The 17,535-nt window shown below is 41.6% G+C and overlaps 1 protein-coding gene across 3 annotated transcripts in view; it reads left to right on the top strand.

The window, feature by feature from the left end:
• Positions 1 to 17,185, top strand: part of ppp2r3a (protein phosphatase 2, regulatory subunit B'', alpha) — a 64,243-nt gene extending 47,058 nt beyond the window's left edge. For 2 of the 3 annotated variants that reach the window (XM_007564511.2, XM_007564510.2), the window contains exons 3-13: positions 11,192 to 11,476; positions 12,135 to 12,238; positions 12,367 to 12,469; positions 12,580 to 12,654; positions 14,264 to 14,507; positions 14,606 to 14,654; positions 14,741 to 14,830; positions 14,933 to 15,108; positions 15,182 to 15,300; positions 15,643 to 15,749; positions 16,759 to 17,185. In XM_007564511.2, coding sequence (XP_007564573.1) covers positions 11,192 to 11,476; positions 12,135 to 12,238; positions 12,367 to 12,469; positions 12,580 to 12,654; positions 14,264 to 14,507; positions 14,606 to 14,654; positions 14,741 to 14,830; positions 14,933 to 15,108; positions 15,182 to 15,300; positions 15,643 to 15,749; positions 16,759 to 16,855 — 1,449 coding nt within the window. In that variant the 3' untranslated portion in view covers positions 16,856 to 17,185. Of the gene's footprint in view, positions 1 to 9,167; positions 9,824 to 11,191; positions 11,477 to 12,134; positions 12,239 to 12,366; positions 12,470 to 12,579; positions 12,655 to 14,263; positions 14,508 to 14,605; positions 14,655 to 14,740; positions 14,831 to 14,932; positions 15,109 to 15,181; positions 15,301 to 15,642; positions 15,750 to 16,758 lie in introns of those variants that run through there. The other variant, XM_007564512.2, reaches the window with a different exon arrangement.
• Positions 17,186 to 17,535: the final 350 nt, after the last annotated feature.

Here is a 17,535-nt window from a genome sequence, read left to right as displayed (position 1 = left end):
TGACTTCAGCCTAACTGCAAGCCCGCGCTTGGTTTTAAAATGAAAAGAGATTTTTGGCACCATCTGCAGGACAACCTGAGTATTGCAGAATTTAAATCAGATGCATGGATGAAAACAGTGCAGGATGTCTTTTCTGTGTTGACACAAAAAGACCTGATGTGATTAAAAATGAATATGTATATAAAAACTAGAGGGCAGGGGAGTTAATGGTCTTTTTATGTCCCAAGTATTTCAAATTTTTATAACCATGTTTCAGCTCTACTTGATGGATCTAAATACAACATTGAAAGGCTGTGAGATTGAAATCACTTAGAGTCGCCATAAATTTTGCGTCTCAGGTCCACAGACAGTAGTGGATGATTAAATGGTGTACACTGTAAGGGGAAAAAAAAGCCATTGGGGGTGTGTCTTCTAATTTTGTATGTGGGAAGGAGTTGACGACTGAGCTTCACGGTGAATGTTTTGGTTCCACCTTTCAGGCTCGCATATTTCCAGCAAGCGTGGAATACTTCGCTATGGGATAAAACCTGCATCACGGTCTGTTTTGGTGTTTGAGGATGTAATCTTATTATGCCAGAACAGCCTCTGCTTCCACTCAGACAGAAGCAGCTGTGTTTTTAACTACTCCCATGTTGTCTTCCTCTGATTCGGATGTGAACTAGACCGTGGATGGCACTGATTCACTTCATCTATCACGGAAGCGGCACTTGAACCTGATTCAATCTTTCAGACTCTGAGGAGAGGGGAGGGCGGTTCCCAAGGTAACTGGGCTGTGGGAGTGCTTGCAGCTCCTTGTCAAGAGGAAGCGAGACTGGAAATAAAGAACATTAGAGCAGTGAAGTGAACTGTGTTTCCCCACTCTTGGCATGGGAGCCCTGAGAGCATTCCTCCCACATCTCTATCCAGGGAAAGGGTTATCGCCATGGTGATGGCATTTGGCAGTGTTGGTCCAAAGCGAGTCGATGCACAATCACATGGATACACATGGGGTAGTAACCTGCTTCCCATCATATCATGTTTAGGTTTAAACTTAGAAGAGGTAATTTTGCTCTTGGTCTAAAAAAAAAAAAACATCATCCCATAAAAAAATAAACACAAAAAAAAACATATGGCTGGCATTCAAAACGATACACACTCTCCAGCGCCATGGAAAGTGGAGCTATTTTTATTTTTTTTACTTTTTACCAACTTCATTTTATTTTACTTAATTTACAACTCCAAGAAATAATCTTAGTTGGATCCAGAAATAACGGAGCACTTTTTTTTTTTTTGTAGTGTAATCATACACAGCTGAGCAAATTCTCATAATTATTGAGAAAACTTGTGCTTTCCCTCCTTCATTCTTGATCCAAGCAAGTAAGATCAATCCCGCGGTCGGACATATTTATAGTCTGTAAATCTTCTTAATGTTTCTTTCATCCTCCAAGCAAAACATAAATATTAGAACTAATTGCTACATTTTGGTCCTCCCCAGTTTGGGGAGCACCCCGTGTACTAGTATCGAATTTGGATAAAAGGTTTTATGTCTCAATAAGATCTCTTCAGCTTAGAGTGCCTATAAAAGTATTCAGTCCGTTGGATGGTTTACCCTTTTTAAATACTTTTAAAAATCCATCATAATGTACAAAATGTGGCTTTTTTGTTTTACCTACAAAGTTACAAATAAACCCTTGAATGTCAAAGTAAAAACTAATTCCTATTAAATTACAATTATTTAACATAAAATAAGTGATTACGTAAATATTCGCCCCTTCGTGTCAGTTTTTAGTAGCGTAGTTACCGATGCCAGCCTATCATCAGTCAGCTCAGTATGCAGCTTCAGAATGGATATAGCCTTCTGTGACGAAAACGTAGCCACCGCTGGATGCGCAACAGTCTTAATTTTGGCACTGAAACTGCGCCATATTGTCTTTAAAACACATGGAGGCGATGTGAGGGAAGGGTCGTGATGGTTTTCATCGGACCAGGGTGATTGTTGATGATGTGACAGAAGACCGCAGAGGCCAGAGGAATGATGAAATGTTCTTGAGAAGTATCATCTCTGGTGAGTCAGCCACACAGAGCAAAGCTGTCTTGGCAAGATTTTAAAGTATAATTGGATACGGACGCACAGAGAAAACAACACTGGACTTAATGTCAACCTTTTATGCCCGTTTGAGTCAACATTTAGGAATAATTAGGTAGGAGGGTTACTTTCCACCTTTTTCCTACCAAGACTGCTTCAGTCTGTATTCAATGAACGAAGATAATTGGCCCATTTTCCCTCATCCTGCAAGACTTATACAAGAATCCATATAAGACTCCCTTTTAAAAGAACATCTTTTTCACATTCAGTTGCAAAGCTTCTTTTCCACGGTGGGATGTCCCATTTTCTTGTAGCGCAGTGGGAAATCTTGCTGTCTGGAAACCTAAGAATCTTGCTACAGTGTTTTTTTGGTTTTGTTTGTGGCAAAGTCTCTTACTCACTGTTCCTCAGACTAAGTCCAAACACTGGTGTGAATGTGCCTTTTCTGCAGTTGCACCTTCGTCTTTCCACTAGTTCTAATATAAATGAACTTGGCCTTGTTGAAATCAAAGCTCAAGAGTTTTTTTATTTATTATTTTGATAGATTTTTAAAGAAGTTTCACTTAAGCATGGTGTGAAACTTCTGGCTTTATCTGGTTTTCCATTCTCCCTTTCGACCTGCTCTCATGTTCTCTTTATCTGGTGAAGCACTTTGCTCATCAACATTGTGTTCGTGGAAAATACTATAGAAATTATTGACTGAAAGTCTGGTTTACTCTCTTCTTCATGTTCTTGCTTCAGTCTATGTGACGTATCGTAGGTAAACTTGACAAAAAGACTGACTTTCTTGGACTTCATCAATGTGTTGGTGGTTTGAGCGCAATGACCGATGCAGGATATTGTGTCCGTCCAGCTGAAACAGACGTTCACTCCATGACACTGGCAGTAAATCTGCTTTCTTGCTCAGCATCTATTTTTTGACGCTGTTTCAGAAAAAATGTTGCAGTCCAGTTTTGACATAATTTTGAACTAAAACCAGGCTTTTTAGCGAAGTTTGTGCTCAAGTGTCAACTCTTGAGTTCAACTTAAATTCAAAAAGCCAGAAAAAAGGCAACCAAACTATCATTACCCGTAATTTATCGGGTTTCCTCTTGTACCTCTAACATTTTAAACTTGGCTTTATATCTAATGACTAAAGTCTTCCCATTACATCCATCATCTTTTCCTAATACTTTGTATATGATGCTGTCGGACCTGCGTCCATTAATTAATGTGTGTGTGAGTAAACTCTGCCTGGTGCCTGAAGCAGAAATAAATATGAAATCAGTCGCTAACCTCACCCAGATAAATATACACTCAGTAGACAGCCAGTTTCATAGAGTGAGTGAGTGAGTGAGCGTGTGTGTGTGTGTGCGTGTGCGTGTGTGTGCGTGTGTGTGTGTGTGTGTGTGGGATTTGGGGGTGTGTGTTAAGGAAGCTGTCATGTTCACACTATTTAGCTGCTCTTAAAGACAGAAATAAACAGTTCCAGTTAAGTGAATCCATCAAGGCATACATGGATGCTCACACAGACCCACGCAGAACAATTTGTGTGGACTAATTAAGTCCTGGAGGACGACATGTGTGCATCTCAAGTGTGTACTCCACAGTTAGGTGACAGTTGTTGCTGGACAGCTGACCCCTCAACACTTCCGGTTCTGTACTTATACGATCAATGCCTTGAAGGCTCGTGACTCGTTTATTTCTGTTGCAGTGGGACTGGATTGTGTCCGAGTGGTGAGCACAGGACAGGATTGGGAAATTTAGCACTCAGCACCAAAATTGCTTCCCATTTTTCCTCCAGTAATCTTCCATTATTTCTTCAGCTTTTCCTCTCCTCATCTCCCCGTCCCCAGGTTTGCACGGGGGGAAATATTTGCTTTAGTACCTCAGTATCAGCAAAGTCCAATAAAATAAAAAAAATCACAATTAATCCTTTAACGTTTTTACCAGCGTTGCACTAAAAAGTAGTTTGTATAACGAACTCACCTGAAGTGAAGATCCACCAGGTGTTTGCTTATTGACCCAGGCTAGTCTGAAGGAGCTGAGTTGGAGTGTTACAGGGGAAGGGTGCTTTGTGAGGCAGAAATTCGTAAGCCACGAAACTCCTTGAAGATGCCGCTTGGTACCCCCAGGCGTTTTGCACAACTGAATGGTTGCCATGGCAGATTTCTAAAACATGCACAAAAGAATCCAAGCATCAAAGCATGATGAGGGAACAACATTATAACGTGCTATAAAGCTAAAAAAAAAGTTGACCTTACATAGTACTGCCATTTAAATAGCTGCTTACTGTGTCATAAGTTCTGCAGGAGCCAACTAATGAACCTTTAATTTGATCCAGCAAATAGTTGAAAATCTAAAACATGTGGAACACTGACTCCTGAAGAATGGAGCTGAAGGCTTTAATAAACACGTTTAATAAACACGTTTTACTTCAATCATGTTTCTATGTGGAGCAGTTAGCCAAAGGGCTAGACTCGTACTGGGATTTTACTCTGTTTTGATACGACTTGTTAACTCAGCTGGCAGCATATTTCAACCCAGTTCCACTTAGTCGTGACAAAATGTATTTACAAGCTTGTCCTCTTTCATAAACTAAGCTCTTATGAACATATTTATAATCATCTGTTCGATTCAAAGTTGCAAAAGAAGGAGGAGATTACATGAAAACAACAATTAGGAAGCCGCAGCAGCTGACTCACTCTCTCTTTCTTTGTGAACGACACCACAAATACTGAAAACCATTAGCTAAATACTTTAGCTAAAAAGATACATTAGCTAAAAAGAAAAAAATAATACTTCCTATGATATAATTTTGCATGAAAAAGGCTGTGTGTGTGTGTTTTTTTATTTTTATTTTTTTTTTAAAACACAGCTACACAAAAACTCAATGTTACAGCTTGGGATGCATCTTACATTACCACATGACTGGATTGAACTAAGTGTAATACTTGACCATTTTACTTTGAGTTAACATTTGTTGGAAATCAGTTTTAAATTGATTTCCTTTTTAAATTAATTGAACCACTGAACTGTGTCCCACTTTAATTGGACTTTATGACCGTTTTAACTGGAGCTTAAAAACCTTTCGAGCCAAAAATAACCCAAACACAAGTTGATTTCTTCAGTGAGCAACAACAAAGGTAATGGCTAACGTAAAACACATCAGAATTTTCCGTGTCTTTTTCCTCTTCAGTCTTTCCTCAGTGTGCCATCGATTCACCGGCTCTCTGCATCCTTCTCAAAGGGAACAGTTTGTGCCAGAGTTTGTTTTCATGTCACCTGAGCGCAGCGCAGCACTAAATCCTGGATGTTTGAAGGATCGGACTCACTCCCCACACCAATCTCACTGTCTTCACCGCTAAACTGGTCCCAGGCCCAGGCAGTGCGGGGCCCGGGGAGGCTGGGTTACACCATCTGTCAGTCAGACAGGAAAAGAGCACACAGCTGCTTGGCGGCATCTGTTGGGGCTCACAGTTAAATACACACACATATCACTTTATACGGAGATAAACGAGTTCATAGTTGCATTGCTGCAATTGATAAGGTTGAGATCAAGAAGCGTTAGAGGTATAATTTAGTGATACAACGGGGACCAGGGGAATACTGGAACATATTTGCAGTTTATTACGAGTTGCGGACTGTTTCCCACTGCAGCATAAGAATCAGAAGAGGGTAGGAAAAGAAGATAATAAGTTTGTGAGTGTGTGTGTGTGTGTGTGTGTGGGATTGGTATGCGACCTTGGCTTCGGCATGGCGTCCAGTTGTTCCGAAGAATTCAGGACGGCGTATAGGGAGTTACCCAAAACATAAGGTGACTCACTTATTTTTCTGGGTTTATTTCCATAGATGAGCACGCTCTCACAACTCCTCCATTAGTCTTGTGAGAATCAAAACCCTCACCCTCAGTTGCAAAACAATGCTTTAAAAAACATAATGACATAAAACTCTGGGAAGTGAGTTAGGAGCAAATATTACATTTATTTTAAAAATTAAAAACAAAACAAAACAAAACAAAAATTGTTTTTACTGTCCAAAAACGACATAAGCCTCTGGATCGCTAGAGGGGGCTAGATTTCCAGCTTGTGTTGCCCTGAAAGAGATTCACACAACAGTCTGTACTTGGCCCTAATTTCTCTGCTATCATATTCAGTTGCTGTCCATGTGTTTGAATTAGGTTTGTTGCAAGAACTTATTGAAAAAGTCCAGAAGAATCTGCTCTCATTAAGGCTTCAGATTGGTGTTGCCTTAAATGACTTCCCAGCTTTACTTAACCCTTTCATGCATTGTGGTCACTACTGTGGACAGCTGCCTAAAAGCCATTTTTTTGTGCTTCTTGTGGATTTTTATATTATAAATCCACACAGACCACTGAAGTGGACACTATCAACTACTGGCCATCATCTGCAAATGCAAGAAATTATTTTTGTTAAATCCAATATGGCCGACAGACAAAAAAGCACGCCCACCGACCCGGTCCCTCCTTCTGCTGTAGACGGTAAAAATAATATTGTGACATCAGATAATCCCTAAAGAACAATACTACTGATGTATTTTTCAAATAACAACTTTGTATGTGGAGAAAATTACAATGGATCACCTAAAAAATACTTTTTTTTTGCAATTTTCTTTTCCCTACCTTTTTATGCCTTAAGAAAATCAAAAAGGGATCATAATTCATGCATGAAAGGGTTAAGCTATAGGGAAAATGCATTTTTGACACCTTGTTACTGTATTGGCAACTAACAGACAGTTTTTGCTGTCTGTCATTTTATGAAAACATTAAATCGAATTGATCACAGGCAAAATAGCAAGTAATGCTTTTTACTGTTACCTCGGATAACAGTAAAAAGCTCCAATCAATCATTCAATCAGGAAATTAAATGCATTTTTACCAAAATCACTGGTGATGCAGAAATTGTTCCCCCTAACAATCATGAATTTAACTGACACAGACAAACTAACACCACTAGGCTGGAGGAGACGCCATCTTTATCTTGCCACCACATGAATATAAGGGAGGAGGAAAACCTTTTATTAAATGCCCTGTAAAAGAAGAGCAGACCAACCTCTTTTTGGCCACCAGGCGTCTAAAACCACCCTTAGGTTGATGAAGCGTTACAAGAAAAAACCCAACCTTTTCTGTCCTGCTATTTCAAACAAACATGTTGGATTTTCAGAGACTTTAACTGGACTGCAGGTGGGGTTAGCCATCCCATCACGTAAGGTGGGGGACTCGTGATGCTGTGGGTCGGTTACTTCTGTTCCTGGGAACCCAAATGGATGTCATTGTCAGAACGTGTGCCATGGTGAACGCTGAATTACACCGAGATTCAAATTAAGTCCAGTCAGCAGCTGATGAGCCTCGTCACCGTTATCCATCTAGAATCTTTAAGTAGCTTTTAATGACATTATTATTTTTTTAATAATCTCACTGATACTGAAAATACATAACTTTCACGCATGATCTGAGTAACGACTTCCGCACTGAAGAGTGGTGTCACTCTTCAGTGACACCACTCTTCACTCACTATGCACTCAATACTGACGCTGTGAGTGCACAAATTGGAATTACGAAAGAAATCTGGATTTTCAGTAAAACGTTACTGAGCTAGGATGAGGTGATTTTTCCACTATATTGAAATCAATGTATTTTTGCAAAACTGCATTTTAAACACTCTCCGCATTAGACGAGTCATGTGATCAATAACCGGATGTTACTGCTGACGGAAAATACGAAAAGGAGGACAAGAGTGATAGGAGGATGACGGCGAGGCATGTTTTGTTAATGACTTATTGCGGGAACAAACTTATTCGTGTGTGATTTTGATTGTGTTTCCCATTTAACAGAAATACTGCAGTTGCAAAATGTCATTTTTTTTCAACATTAGCAGAATATCGAGTAAGTTTTGCGCACATTTGCGATGGGAACGCAGCTTTTGTTTGGTCGTTTGTCAAACATTCCTCTTCCCTAGTTCCCATTCACTGTTGGGATAGGCTAAAGTATCAACACTATCCTAAGCAGGGTTAAGTTGTGTGATGCTCTGCCATGTTTGCTTTAGCCACCCCTTTCCCCAGCTCCCTTTCCTTCATCCCTGCACCTCTAAAGCCGGGTCCCACCACTGAACATCCCTCATTGATGCACCATTCAAAGATCTCTGTGGAGTTGAGGTTTTAGACCGCAGCCCTTCCTGTGAACATGTCGCTCTATGGATCAGGTCTGTCTTCTCCAGAGCTCCAGCAATAGCTTTTCCCCACCTTCGCTCTCGCAGCATTTTGCTGCAGGAGCAAAGCTTTTAGGACCCAGGAAATGATCGATCTTACCGATCAGCTTTTCTTTTTTTTTCTTTTTTTTTTGTTGCCAATCTTCGATCACAGGACTTTAAATCTCAACTCTCCGTCACCTAAACAGGTTTTGGGAGAGAACACCAGGCAGTACAGCAATGTGGTTTCCTACCTGCTTTCACAGGCCTTCCTGTGATGCCGAATAAAGAAACTCGGCTCTTTTTCCAACATGACACTCCACTTGCTGGCAACAAAAGAGGAGACTAAACACACATTAGGCTTAATTTGCCAATTAGTTTAGCTAGATGTGCGAGAGTATGCATGAGTGATTGCACATGTATTTGTAGTATGGCAAAGGATGCATGTAGTAAAAAGGAATGCTAATGTGGACCGTTCAATTTGCCTAACAGAGAATAATTATTTACAGTTTAAGCGACAAACTGAGAGCAGGTTTTGGTGTTCAAAAGGTTCAGGTAAATGACTAAAGGCCCTCTCCAACTTCTCCCTGTGAGGAATAAACTTTTTCTCGACAGCTGCTTCTCCCACTGATTCATCACTTCATCTCCAATTACGTCTATGAAAACATTTCAGCTTGCTTGTCCCGCAGTTTAAAGAGACGCTTCCTGTCTGCTGTAGAATTATTTCAATCACTTTGAGTTGTAACTTCCCACCGGCTAACTTTAGGCCCGAGCAGGAACTGAGGAGGACCCGGTTCCTTCAAAACATAACTCACTGATATACAACATGTTTGCAGCCCCCTGACCCACCCACCCAGCGCCCCAAGGCTCAGGACAGACAGTCCGGTCCGTGTGTGTGCACGCGCGCGTGTGTATGGCCAGACCCTGACATGGCTCATGTTTCTCACTGCAGCTTGTCAGAGCCCAGCTTGGAGCAGCAGGCACCAGTCAGGCTACATCTAATGCACACATCCAAAGCTGACATGGGGACAGCTGACAGGTTTCCACCCAGGACAGAAGCTGCGTTTTGGGGTTTCAGCTGGAGATAAAGGAGCGTGCTACCATGTCGCTTCGAACCTTTTCGTGGTCCGGGACGCCTGAGGAACGCCTCCTTACTCAGATTCATTAATGGAATACCGCTCTACAGAACGCAGCTTTTAAACTTTGTCTTGGTCAAGGGGAGCGTGTAGGACATAGCTTTTTTTTTTTTAAGTGTAAGTAGTTGCCAAAAGAGATATTGACAGATTTGTGTGACTGTTTTGGCTCCTGAGTAAGCTCTTCCATTACAGTTACAGTTACAGGAAGTAGTTTAATTTCTGGGCGAGCCGCTCCGCCTGTAGCCGCATCAGCTTGGCCGTATCTCATAGAGGAGTAGCGAGCGTCGGCCTCCACCATGATGATCAAGGAGGACAAAGAGGCCTCGCTACGGCGGGACCCTGACCTGAGGGGGGAGCTGGCTTTTCTGGCCAGGGGGTGTGACTTTGTCCTGCCCTCACGGTTCAAAAAGAGGCTCAAGTCTTTCCAGCAGCAACAGGTCAGTCGGTTCAGCAGTCGGCATGAACACTGCGCAATTGTGCAGAGAGAATGCATGGAGGTTGGACTGTCGTCCATTTAATCGTCTATTCGTCACGTAAAACCCAGACCTGGTGGTGCATTAAAGACACACAGATACGGTAGTCGCGCCTTGTTGCTCTTAGACACAGATCTACATGCCATGGACGGCAAAACTATTTTGAGACAGGTATTGGTGGTGTATTTATAGCGCAGGGGGTTGCAGGAATAGAGCGATAGAATGAACACTTTGAAGGGAAGCACAGCTCCAGCTGTCCTGCTCAATACATGTGGGACGGAGGCCCAAGAGAGGACTCCACTGAGGTCTGCCTGGAGATTTCATAAGCAGCAGAGTCCGTAACTAACACTGTGAGATCTGTATCTTATCATTCCGCCCTGGGTGCACCATGTTCTCTTACCACCAGTATGAGGACTGAAAGACCTAGTGTAAATTAGGTCTTTTACTCATAAATTAAATCCTACATAATGCTCTCCTACGAACTGCTCTACTTATGTTTGGCAGGCAAACAGAGGATAAAATGTGTTTTCTTGATTTAAACTTTTGTGAGGCAATAGATGGCCAATAGTTAGGGCGCCCATTGTGTCAATCAGATTAGTCTATTAATTTTTTTTTCTCTTGTTCACGTTGAAATGTTCACAGAAGAACAACAGACAACAGAGGAATTTCAACATATTCTCTAACTTGTATGTGATGTTTACTAAACTCAAAAGTGGTGTTGCCTTTATAGACTGTAAATGGTGGGAGTTCTTAGTTGATCCATTTAATAAGTCAATCAGTTGATTTAATTGCTTAATTTTTCTTCAATATTTGCCCGGCCGAGTACCAATCTCTGGAGGACCAACTAAATTTTGACTGATTAGTGCAGGTCTGCATTTTCACGTCGGCTCCTAAAAAAGAAATACCTTCATTTTTCTTAACAGCTGTCTGTTTTCTGTTGCTTTATTGGAGTTTGAGAATTTGCAGTCAGGAAACGTCTGCCCTGCATTATGTTGACTTCTGCAGTGTTGCACCACTTGGAACTGTTCCTGCCAACGCCACAGTGAAAATGTTTTGCGGCGACTAAGCGATTGACAAACAAGTTTGGTAGATGTTCATTATTATTGTTCACGGGGAATTTCTATGCGTGTCACAGGCCCGAGGTTGTTGTGCTTCCTTAGGATTCGTCAACGCTTTCGCTTCTTGAAGCTAATTCCTGCCTCAATGTGGTGTTACTTTTCAAAGACTCCGGTTTTTCCATTAAAAAAAGATCCAAAATATGAACACCACATGTGACATGCGTAGAGTCCTAAGCCTTTGTCCCCATGCCTGATTTTCTCTTAATCTCCGTAGCTCCAGCCCAAACTGGAAAAGAAGCCAGGAACGCCTCCTCCAGCGCCGCCCGCAACCGCAGCTTCTCCGCCCCCCACGCCACGTTCGCCAAGCCCTCCTCCAGCGCCGGTGATCGTCACTCCCCCTCCTCCTGCCGTTAACATTCCCAGGTTCTACTACCCTCGTGGGCTCCCTGCCCCGGGCCCGACTGCCAACCACGACGCAACCATCGCTGCCATAGAGACGGCCTTCGCCGAGTTCGAGGAGGACAAGGCTGACATTTATGAGATGGGCAAGATTGCGAAGGTCAGTAAGTTATGTGCAGTTTAAGTTATGCTGCTTAATGGAAGAAAAAAAGCATCTCAAAAAAGAAAAAGAAAAAAAAGATACTTCATCCAGAATGATAAACTTTGTGCTATTTTCCCCAAAGAAGAAAGGGAAAATATTTCTGTTTTAAGGTCAGGAGCCAATTTTTTTGGTCATGGTTCTACTAAATATAAATTCTCTAGAGCTGCAAAATCTACACAACCCCTTTCAAAAGCATGTCAACAAATTTCTAACGGGCGTTAGAAAAAAAGAGTAATTATTTTTCCTTTAATTCCACTTGTATGAAAAATGAAGAAAAAAATAACATCAGTTAGTTTATGACCTAATAAAACGGTAAACAAAAATTAAGTTCCAGCACGATTGTTGTAATTCTCTCGTGGAAATTTTTGTAAAATTGCGTAATAAACGGAAAATTGCTTACACTTGCCTTTTTAATTATTATTATTTTTAGTAAGAAATAATTCAAAACCTAATATTCTTTGCTATTCTTGGTGGCATAATGAGCCAGTGTGGAGGCCTGTTCTACGTCGTGGAAACATATAAAAGACGTTATACGATTTCTATGACTTCTTTTTTTTTGCCAACAAACATGTTTTGTTGTACAGTAGTGACTGGTTTTGTCTGTGTCTCCGTTTAGGTGTGTGGATGTCCGCTTTACTGGAAGGCAGCCATGTTCTATGCTGCTGGTGGTGAGAGGACGGGCTTTGTGTCGGTTCACTCATTTGTTGCAACATGGAGGAAGTAAGGATGCTAGGTTTTAGTTCTTCAGGTTTTTTTTAGTTTTTTTATCAGAATCCTCCACATTTCAACTCCCCTCAGGTTCTGAAATCAGATCTCCTCCCAACATACTCCTGTCTTCTCTTCTGCAGGTTGCTGCACAGTTGCCACGATGATTCATCGAGGTTTATTTATCTGCTATCTAAACCTGGGCTTACGTATTTGGAACAGGAAGACTTCATTCCTCTTCTCCAAGTAGGTGCCATCTAAACTCTTGCTTTTGTTACACAGTCTAGTGCTGCGGTGTGTTTCTTCAAAGCATGAAACGTCTCTTCTTTCTATAACCGTTTATCGTTGGCTTATAGGACATTGTGGACACGCACCCTGGACTCACGTTTTTGAAGGATGCCCCTGAATTCCACTCGCGCTACATTACTACGGTAAATGACCAAAAATAATGGAAAGATAAATGAGTTATTATTCAGATTGTGTGTTTTGGTATTTACTTTAAGTCAGAAAGCTTTTTCGTAAAGCTTTCTGATTGTTAGGCAAATTCTCATGTCCTTCCTCCGTTTCTTCCTGTTTTTCTTTTTTTTTTTTTTGATTGATAAAATATCTGCCACTTATTCACAGTGCAATTTAGCGTACTGTATTTTAAAATCAGCATTAAGGACCACAAATCCTTAAGAACTGAGTCAGGAACAGTCTGAATTATTGTAGGAAGAAATCTGTAGCAACAATTTAAAAAGCAAAAAGTGAAACATATGTTTCATAATCACTTTTTTTATTACTTTATATGATGAGTAGCTGTACTGTTGGTGGTTTTGCTTTAACTATTTTTTTTCACACAAAATAAATATACTTCAGTTAAATTAGGGTCGAATTTCTCACAATTTTTGAGCGAGAGGGTTAGGAGTGCCAATAAACGTGACTAAGAGAGTAGCAGTGAGCATTCTGTGAAGAATCCACTCATTTTACATTTTAAGAACACAACGTGGTTGAGATGATGACAGTTGCCGCCTATCCTCTAAGTTACGGCGTTGCGATGTTTCATTTTCATAAAATTGCGTTTCTAATACCAGTAAGCTTGTCCTCCGTTGCCGGCAGAGCTGTTCCTGTGAACATCTGCTGTGTAACATTAGACGGACGCATCAACAGGAGCGGCTGCGTCACGTGCCTCTGAAGTCGACGGTTTTGCTGCGTCGAAGCGCGGAGCCGCGTTGAGTGCGTCAGCGTGCCGTGACGTCACGGAAACGATGCCGCCCGCGGTCCCATTTTTCAGCCGAGACCGCCGGTCCGCCACATGTCCATTTTAAGACCATTCTAGTGCATCAGCTGATCCAGTTCTGTAGAAGACATTAGCAGCTCTGGGAGGTCGATTTACCAGGAAACGATTGCTGAGCCTCTCTTTGTTGAGCTAAGTGTGACCTGAACCCCTGGTTTGAACTGTGAGCTGATCTCCTGTCCGACTTGGAGTGGGAACCATCTTTAAAGCAATGTGATTTTTTATTTTTATTTTTTGCATTTATTTTCCCATTAAAAATTTATGTAGATGCTTAATTTTTTTTTTTATTCCCATCGTTTCATTGTTGAAATTAATTCCCCGGTGAAAGCAAATAAAATTGTCACGTTCATATGTGTAATTTAATGGATATTTTATCTTTTTGGGGCCATTCTCTGTTTGCCTAAAAGATTCTCGTCATCAGCATCGGCAACAAAAGCACCAATAACTGAATATTATATATTATATCCGGCGTTATGCTTGTATAACAATTCGAACAGTTTTATGTGTGGATATTGACTAAGTTCAATATTCAAGTGATTCCACAGTTTGACACACAAAAAATATTTTCTGGTTGTTCTGTATTGGCATATTTTAAACATTTTCTCCTTAATCTTACACAATTTTCAAATGTTTTCCTCTAATTGTTTTTGTAAAGAATTACAGCAGTCTGTAGTTTCGCCGTGTCGATGAACTTTAACGACTTAGATTTTACGAACGGAGTGTTTCCGGTGAATTTACTCGTCTTTCCCCCCTGCCCGCCGCAGGTCATCCAGCGGATATTTTATGTGGTGAACCGCTCCTGGACGGGGCACGTCACCATGACAGAGCTGCGCAGGAGCAACTTCCTGCAGACTCTGGCCCTCCTGGAAGAAGAGGACGACATCAACCAGATCACCGACTACTTCTCCTACGAACACTTCTACGTCATCTACTGCAAGTTCTGGGAGCTGGACACCGACCACGACCTCTACATTGACCCCAAGGACCTGTCGAGATACAATGACCACGGTAAGAACAGCTTGGAAGTTAAACACAGCGTTCTCTTATGACGCGTCCAATCACATTTGTTCATTATCCCTCCCATTATATCCTCACCCTTCTGACAGCGTCCTCAAACAGAATAATCGACAGGTTGTTTTCCGGTGCTGTAACCCGGTGAGTGGAAACACACAGAGTGGAGCTGATTACTTCAACGCCAACGTGGCGGTCGATGCAAACGGCTCTGTCTGTTTCGTCTCCAGGGGCAACGCCGTGCAGAGAGAAGGCAGGATGAGCTACGCTGAGTTTGTCTGGTTCCTTTTATCTGAGGAAGACAAGAAGAACCCAACCAGGTATTGCGCAGCTGCTCGGATATCCGTGACTCGCCATCTGTTGTGCGAGTCCGCAGTCGCTCTCAGAAATGCCAACGACCCGTCTCCCATTTGTCTCGGCAGCATAGAGTACTGGTATCGCTGCATGGACGTCGACGGCGACGGCGTTCTCTCCATGTTTGAGCTGGAATACTTTTATGAGGAGCAGTGCGAGAGGATGGAGAGGATGGGCATCGAGCCGCTGCCCTTCCAGGATTTGCTCTGCCAAATGCTTGACTTGGTCAAGCCCGAGAATCCAGGTTAAATATCATTTAACTTTCTTCACACACTGATTCTCCGCTCGCATTAAACACACGAATGCCTTTCCTCCAGGCAAGATAACCCTGAGCGATCTGAAGCGCTGCCGGATGGCTCACATATTCTTCGACACATTCTTCAATCTGGAGAAATACCTGGACCACGAGCAGAGAGATCCATTTGCAGTGCAAAAGGTGCCGACTTGTGTTTCTTGTGTGCAACAGGATTTCAAATAAAATCTCAGGACCGAACGTAACAATAAAAATCTGTGTTTTACTAGAGTTGATTGAAATTTTACCTACATTTTCTGACGGAAGGGTTCTCTTCTTCTATCTCTGAATAATAGGTTTCTGGATTTTCAGTAATATAACTGATAATAAATAATAAATATAAGTAAATAACTCTTACAGCATCTATCAGATTAATCTTTTTATTATTTACCCTTACAAGACTCTTGAAAATTCCCTAGCTGTATTTATTTTGTGGCTGTAGAAAAACATTAAACAATAATAATAATAATAAGAAATGTGTTTCAGGACATTGACAGTGAAGGTCCGGAGCCGTCCGACTGGGACAAATATGCTGCAGAGGAATATGAGATACTGGTAGCAGAGGAAACCGCAAACGAGCAGCTCCATGAAGGGTACACACCAACACTTGTATATAGTACCTTTAAGAATAATTGATTCCCTCTAAACCTTGTCACATTTGGCCACATTACAACCATAAGTAAGGGGGATTTTATGTAATAGTTCAACACAAAGGGCGGGGAAGGAAAACGATTCTTGTTTTTGTTTAAGAAACTCACAAGAAACGCAGTTTGCAGTTTGACACAAACATTTCGGGGAACCGGTGGAAGAAATCACCGCGGTCAGAAGAGGAACCTCTCGAAACTCATCATCTACTCTCTTTAACCTGGACGTGGAAGCGGGTTAAAGTTGATGGATACGATGGAGCCAAAATAAAGGGCAATCGTAGACGAAAGGCTCTTACGGGCTACACAAGAATCTAGACTGAAGAGGAACTTGTAGCAGGGAAAAGACTCAAAACATCCAGCCACATCTACAATGTCACGTATTTGTGGCTGGATCAAAGCGTTTTCAGTGCATATGTTAGAATCAAGATCCAAACCTAATTCCAAAGAGAAGACTCTGGTAACGCATAAAAATTTATGCTCACAGATGTTGTCCATGCCAGTCTGAGCTAGCTTTTGGGTACATTTTTCTGAAAAGAATGGGCAATAAAGTGAAGCTCTGGAAGGGGGCAGCTAATCTTGTACAGATATTTATAAAAGATTTGTGGCTGTAATCAAATTGTGTGTGTTCCACCTCGTCACCAGCCGACTTTCCTGCCAATTTACAACTCAACAAAGGCCAGTGGTGCCAAAAAAGAAAAACATAACAAAATGCAACTTTTAGATTTTGTATTTAGAGAAAAAATATTTTCCTTCCATTTCACAATCACAATAGACTTTGTGTTGGTCAGTCAAAAAAAAAAAAAGAAAAAAAAATCCCAATAAGAAAACATGACAGCTTATGGTTGTAAAATGACCAAATATCAAAACTCTTCAAATGCATTGTTAATATTAACTACTTAAGATTTAATATTTGCAAGGATAAAAGCATGATTTGCTTTTTTTTTTTCTTCTTCAGGACATTTGATGACGACTATGAATCCGAGGAGCTTCAAGTCCCAAGAGAGATTGGGAATAAGATGGAAAAACTGGTCATATCCGACCTGTCGGCATAAGTCTCTTTTCGTGGAATTGCTGGGCGTCTGCGTGTGGGTGAAACATAGGATCTGAATGGGGGGAAAAAAAGGGACTTCCTGGCTTCTCTCAGGAAGGAGTTTATGAATGCGTTTTGTGTATGTACACTTCTGTTTTGCCGCGTGCGTGGCGCGACTATGCATTCGCACACAATATCTCTGCTCTCTGATCCATTTGAGAAGACAAGACGGTGACGGCGGAGAGAAAAAGAACTGCTTGATAAGCTCGCCGGAGATTGGGAGAAAACTACTTAACTGTAAAAACAAACAAAAAACTTCTTTGTGAATTCTCTACTGACAATCATGCCAAAAGACAATCTGTTTTCTTTGTTTCTTTTTTTAAAAAACGTTTTTACCGTTGCTGTGCCAAAGGTAGATCGACGCAGAGAAACTTTTAGCTGAGAGCTCTTTAAAGTTGTTAAAGCCACTGCCGCTGAGGATCAACAGCGCTCTCCTCCCTGTGACGTACGCGCAGACCCGGCCCTCAGGAACATGCTGCGTGTGCAGTTTGTCACTGCGTTTCTGGTAAAGGAAGTTGTTAACACTTGAGTCCCCTCTGGGAGAGGTCATGTAACAGGTCAGGGACGATCGCAGCACCGTCTCCTCTCTGTGGCCGGTATGGGCTACTGCACGGATCAGAACAACTGGGTTTTTACTTCCCG

This window comes from Poecilia formosa, unplaced genomic scaffold (genome assembly GCF_000485575.1).
Source record: "Poecilia formosa unplaced genomic scaffold, Poecilia_formosa-5.1.2 Scaffold160, whole genome shotgun sequence".
NCBI classification, from domain to species: domain Eukaryota; kingdom Metazoa; phylum Chordata; class Actinopteri; order Cyprinodontiformes; family Poeciliidae; genus Poecilia; species Poecilia formosa.
The sequence above is the reverse complement of the archived record's forward strand: the minus strand, read 5'-3'. Positions and strand labels throughout refer to the sequence as shown.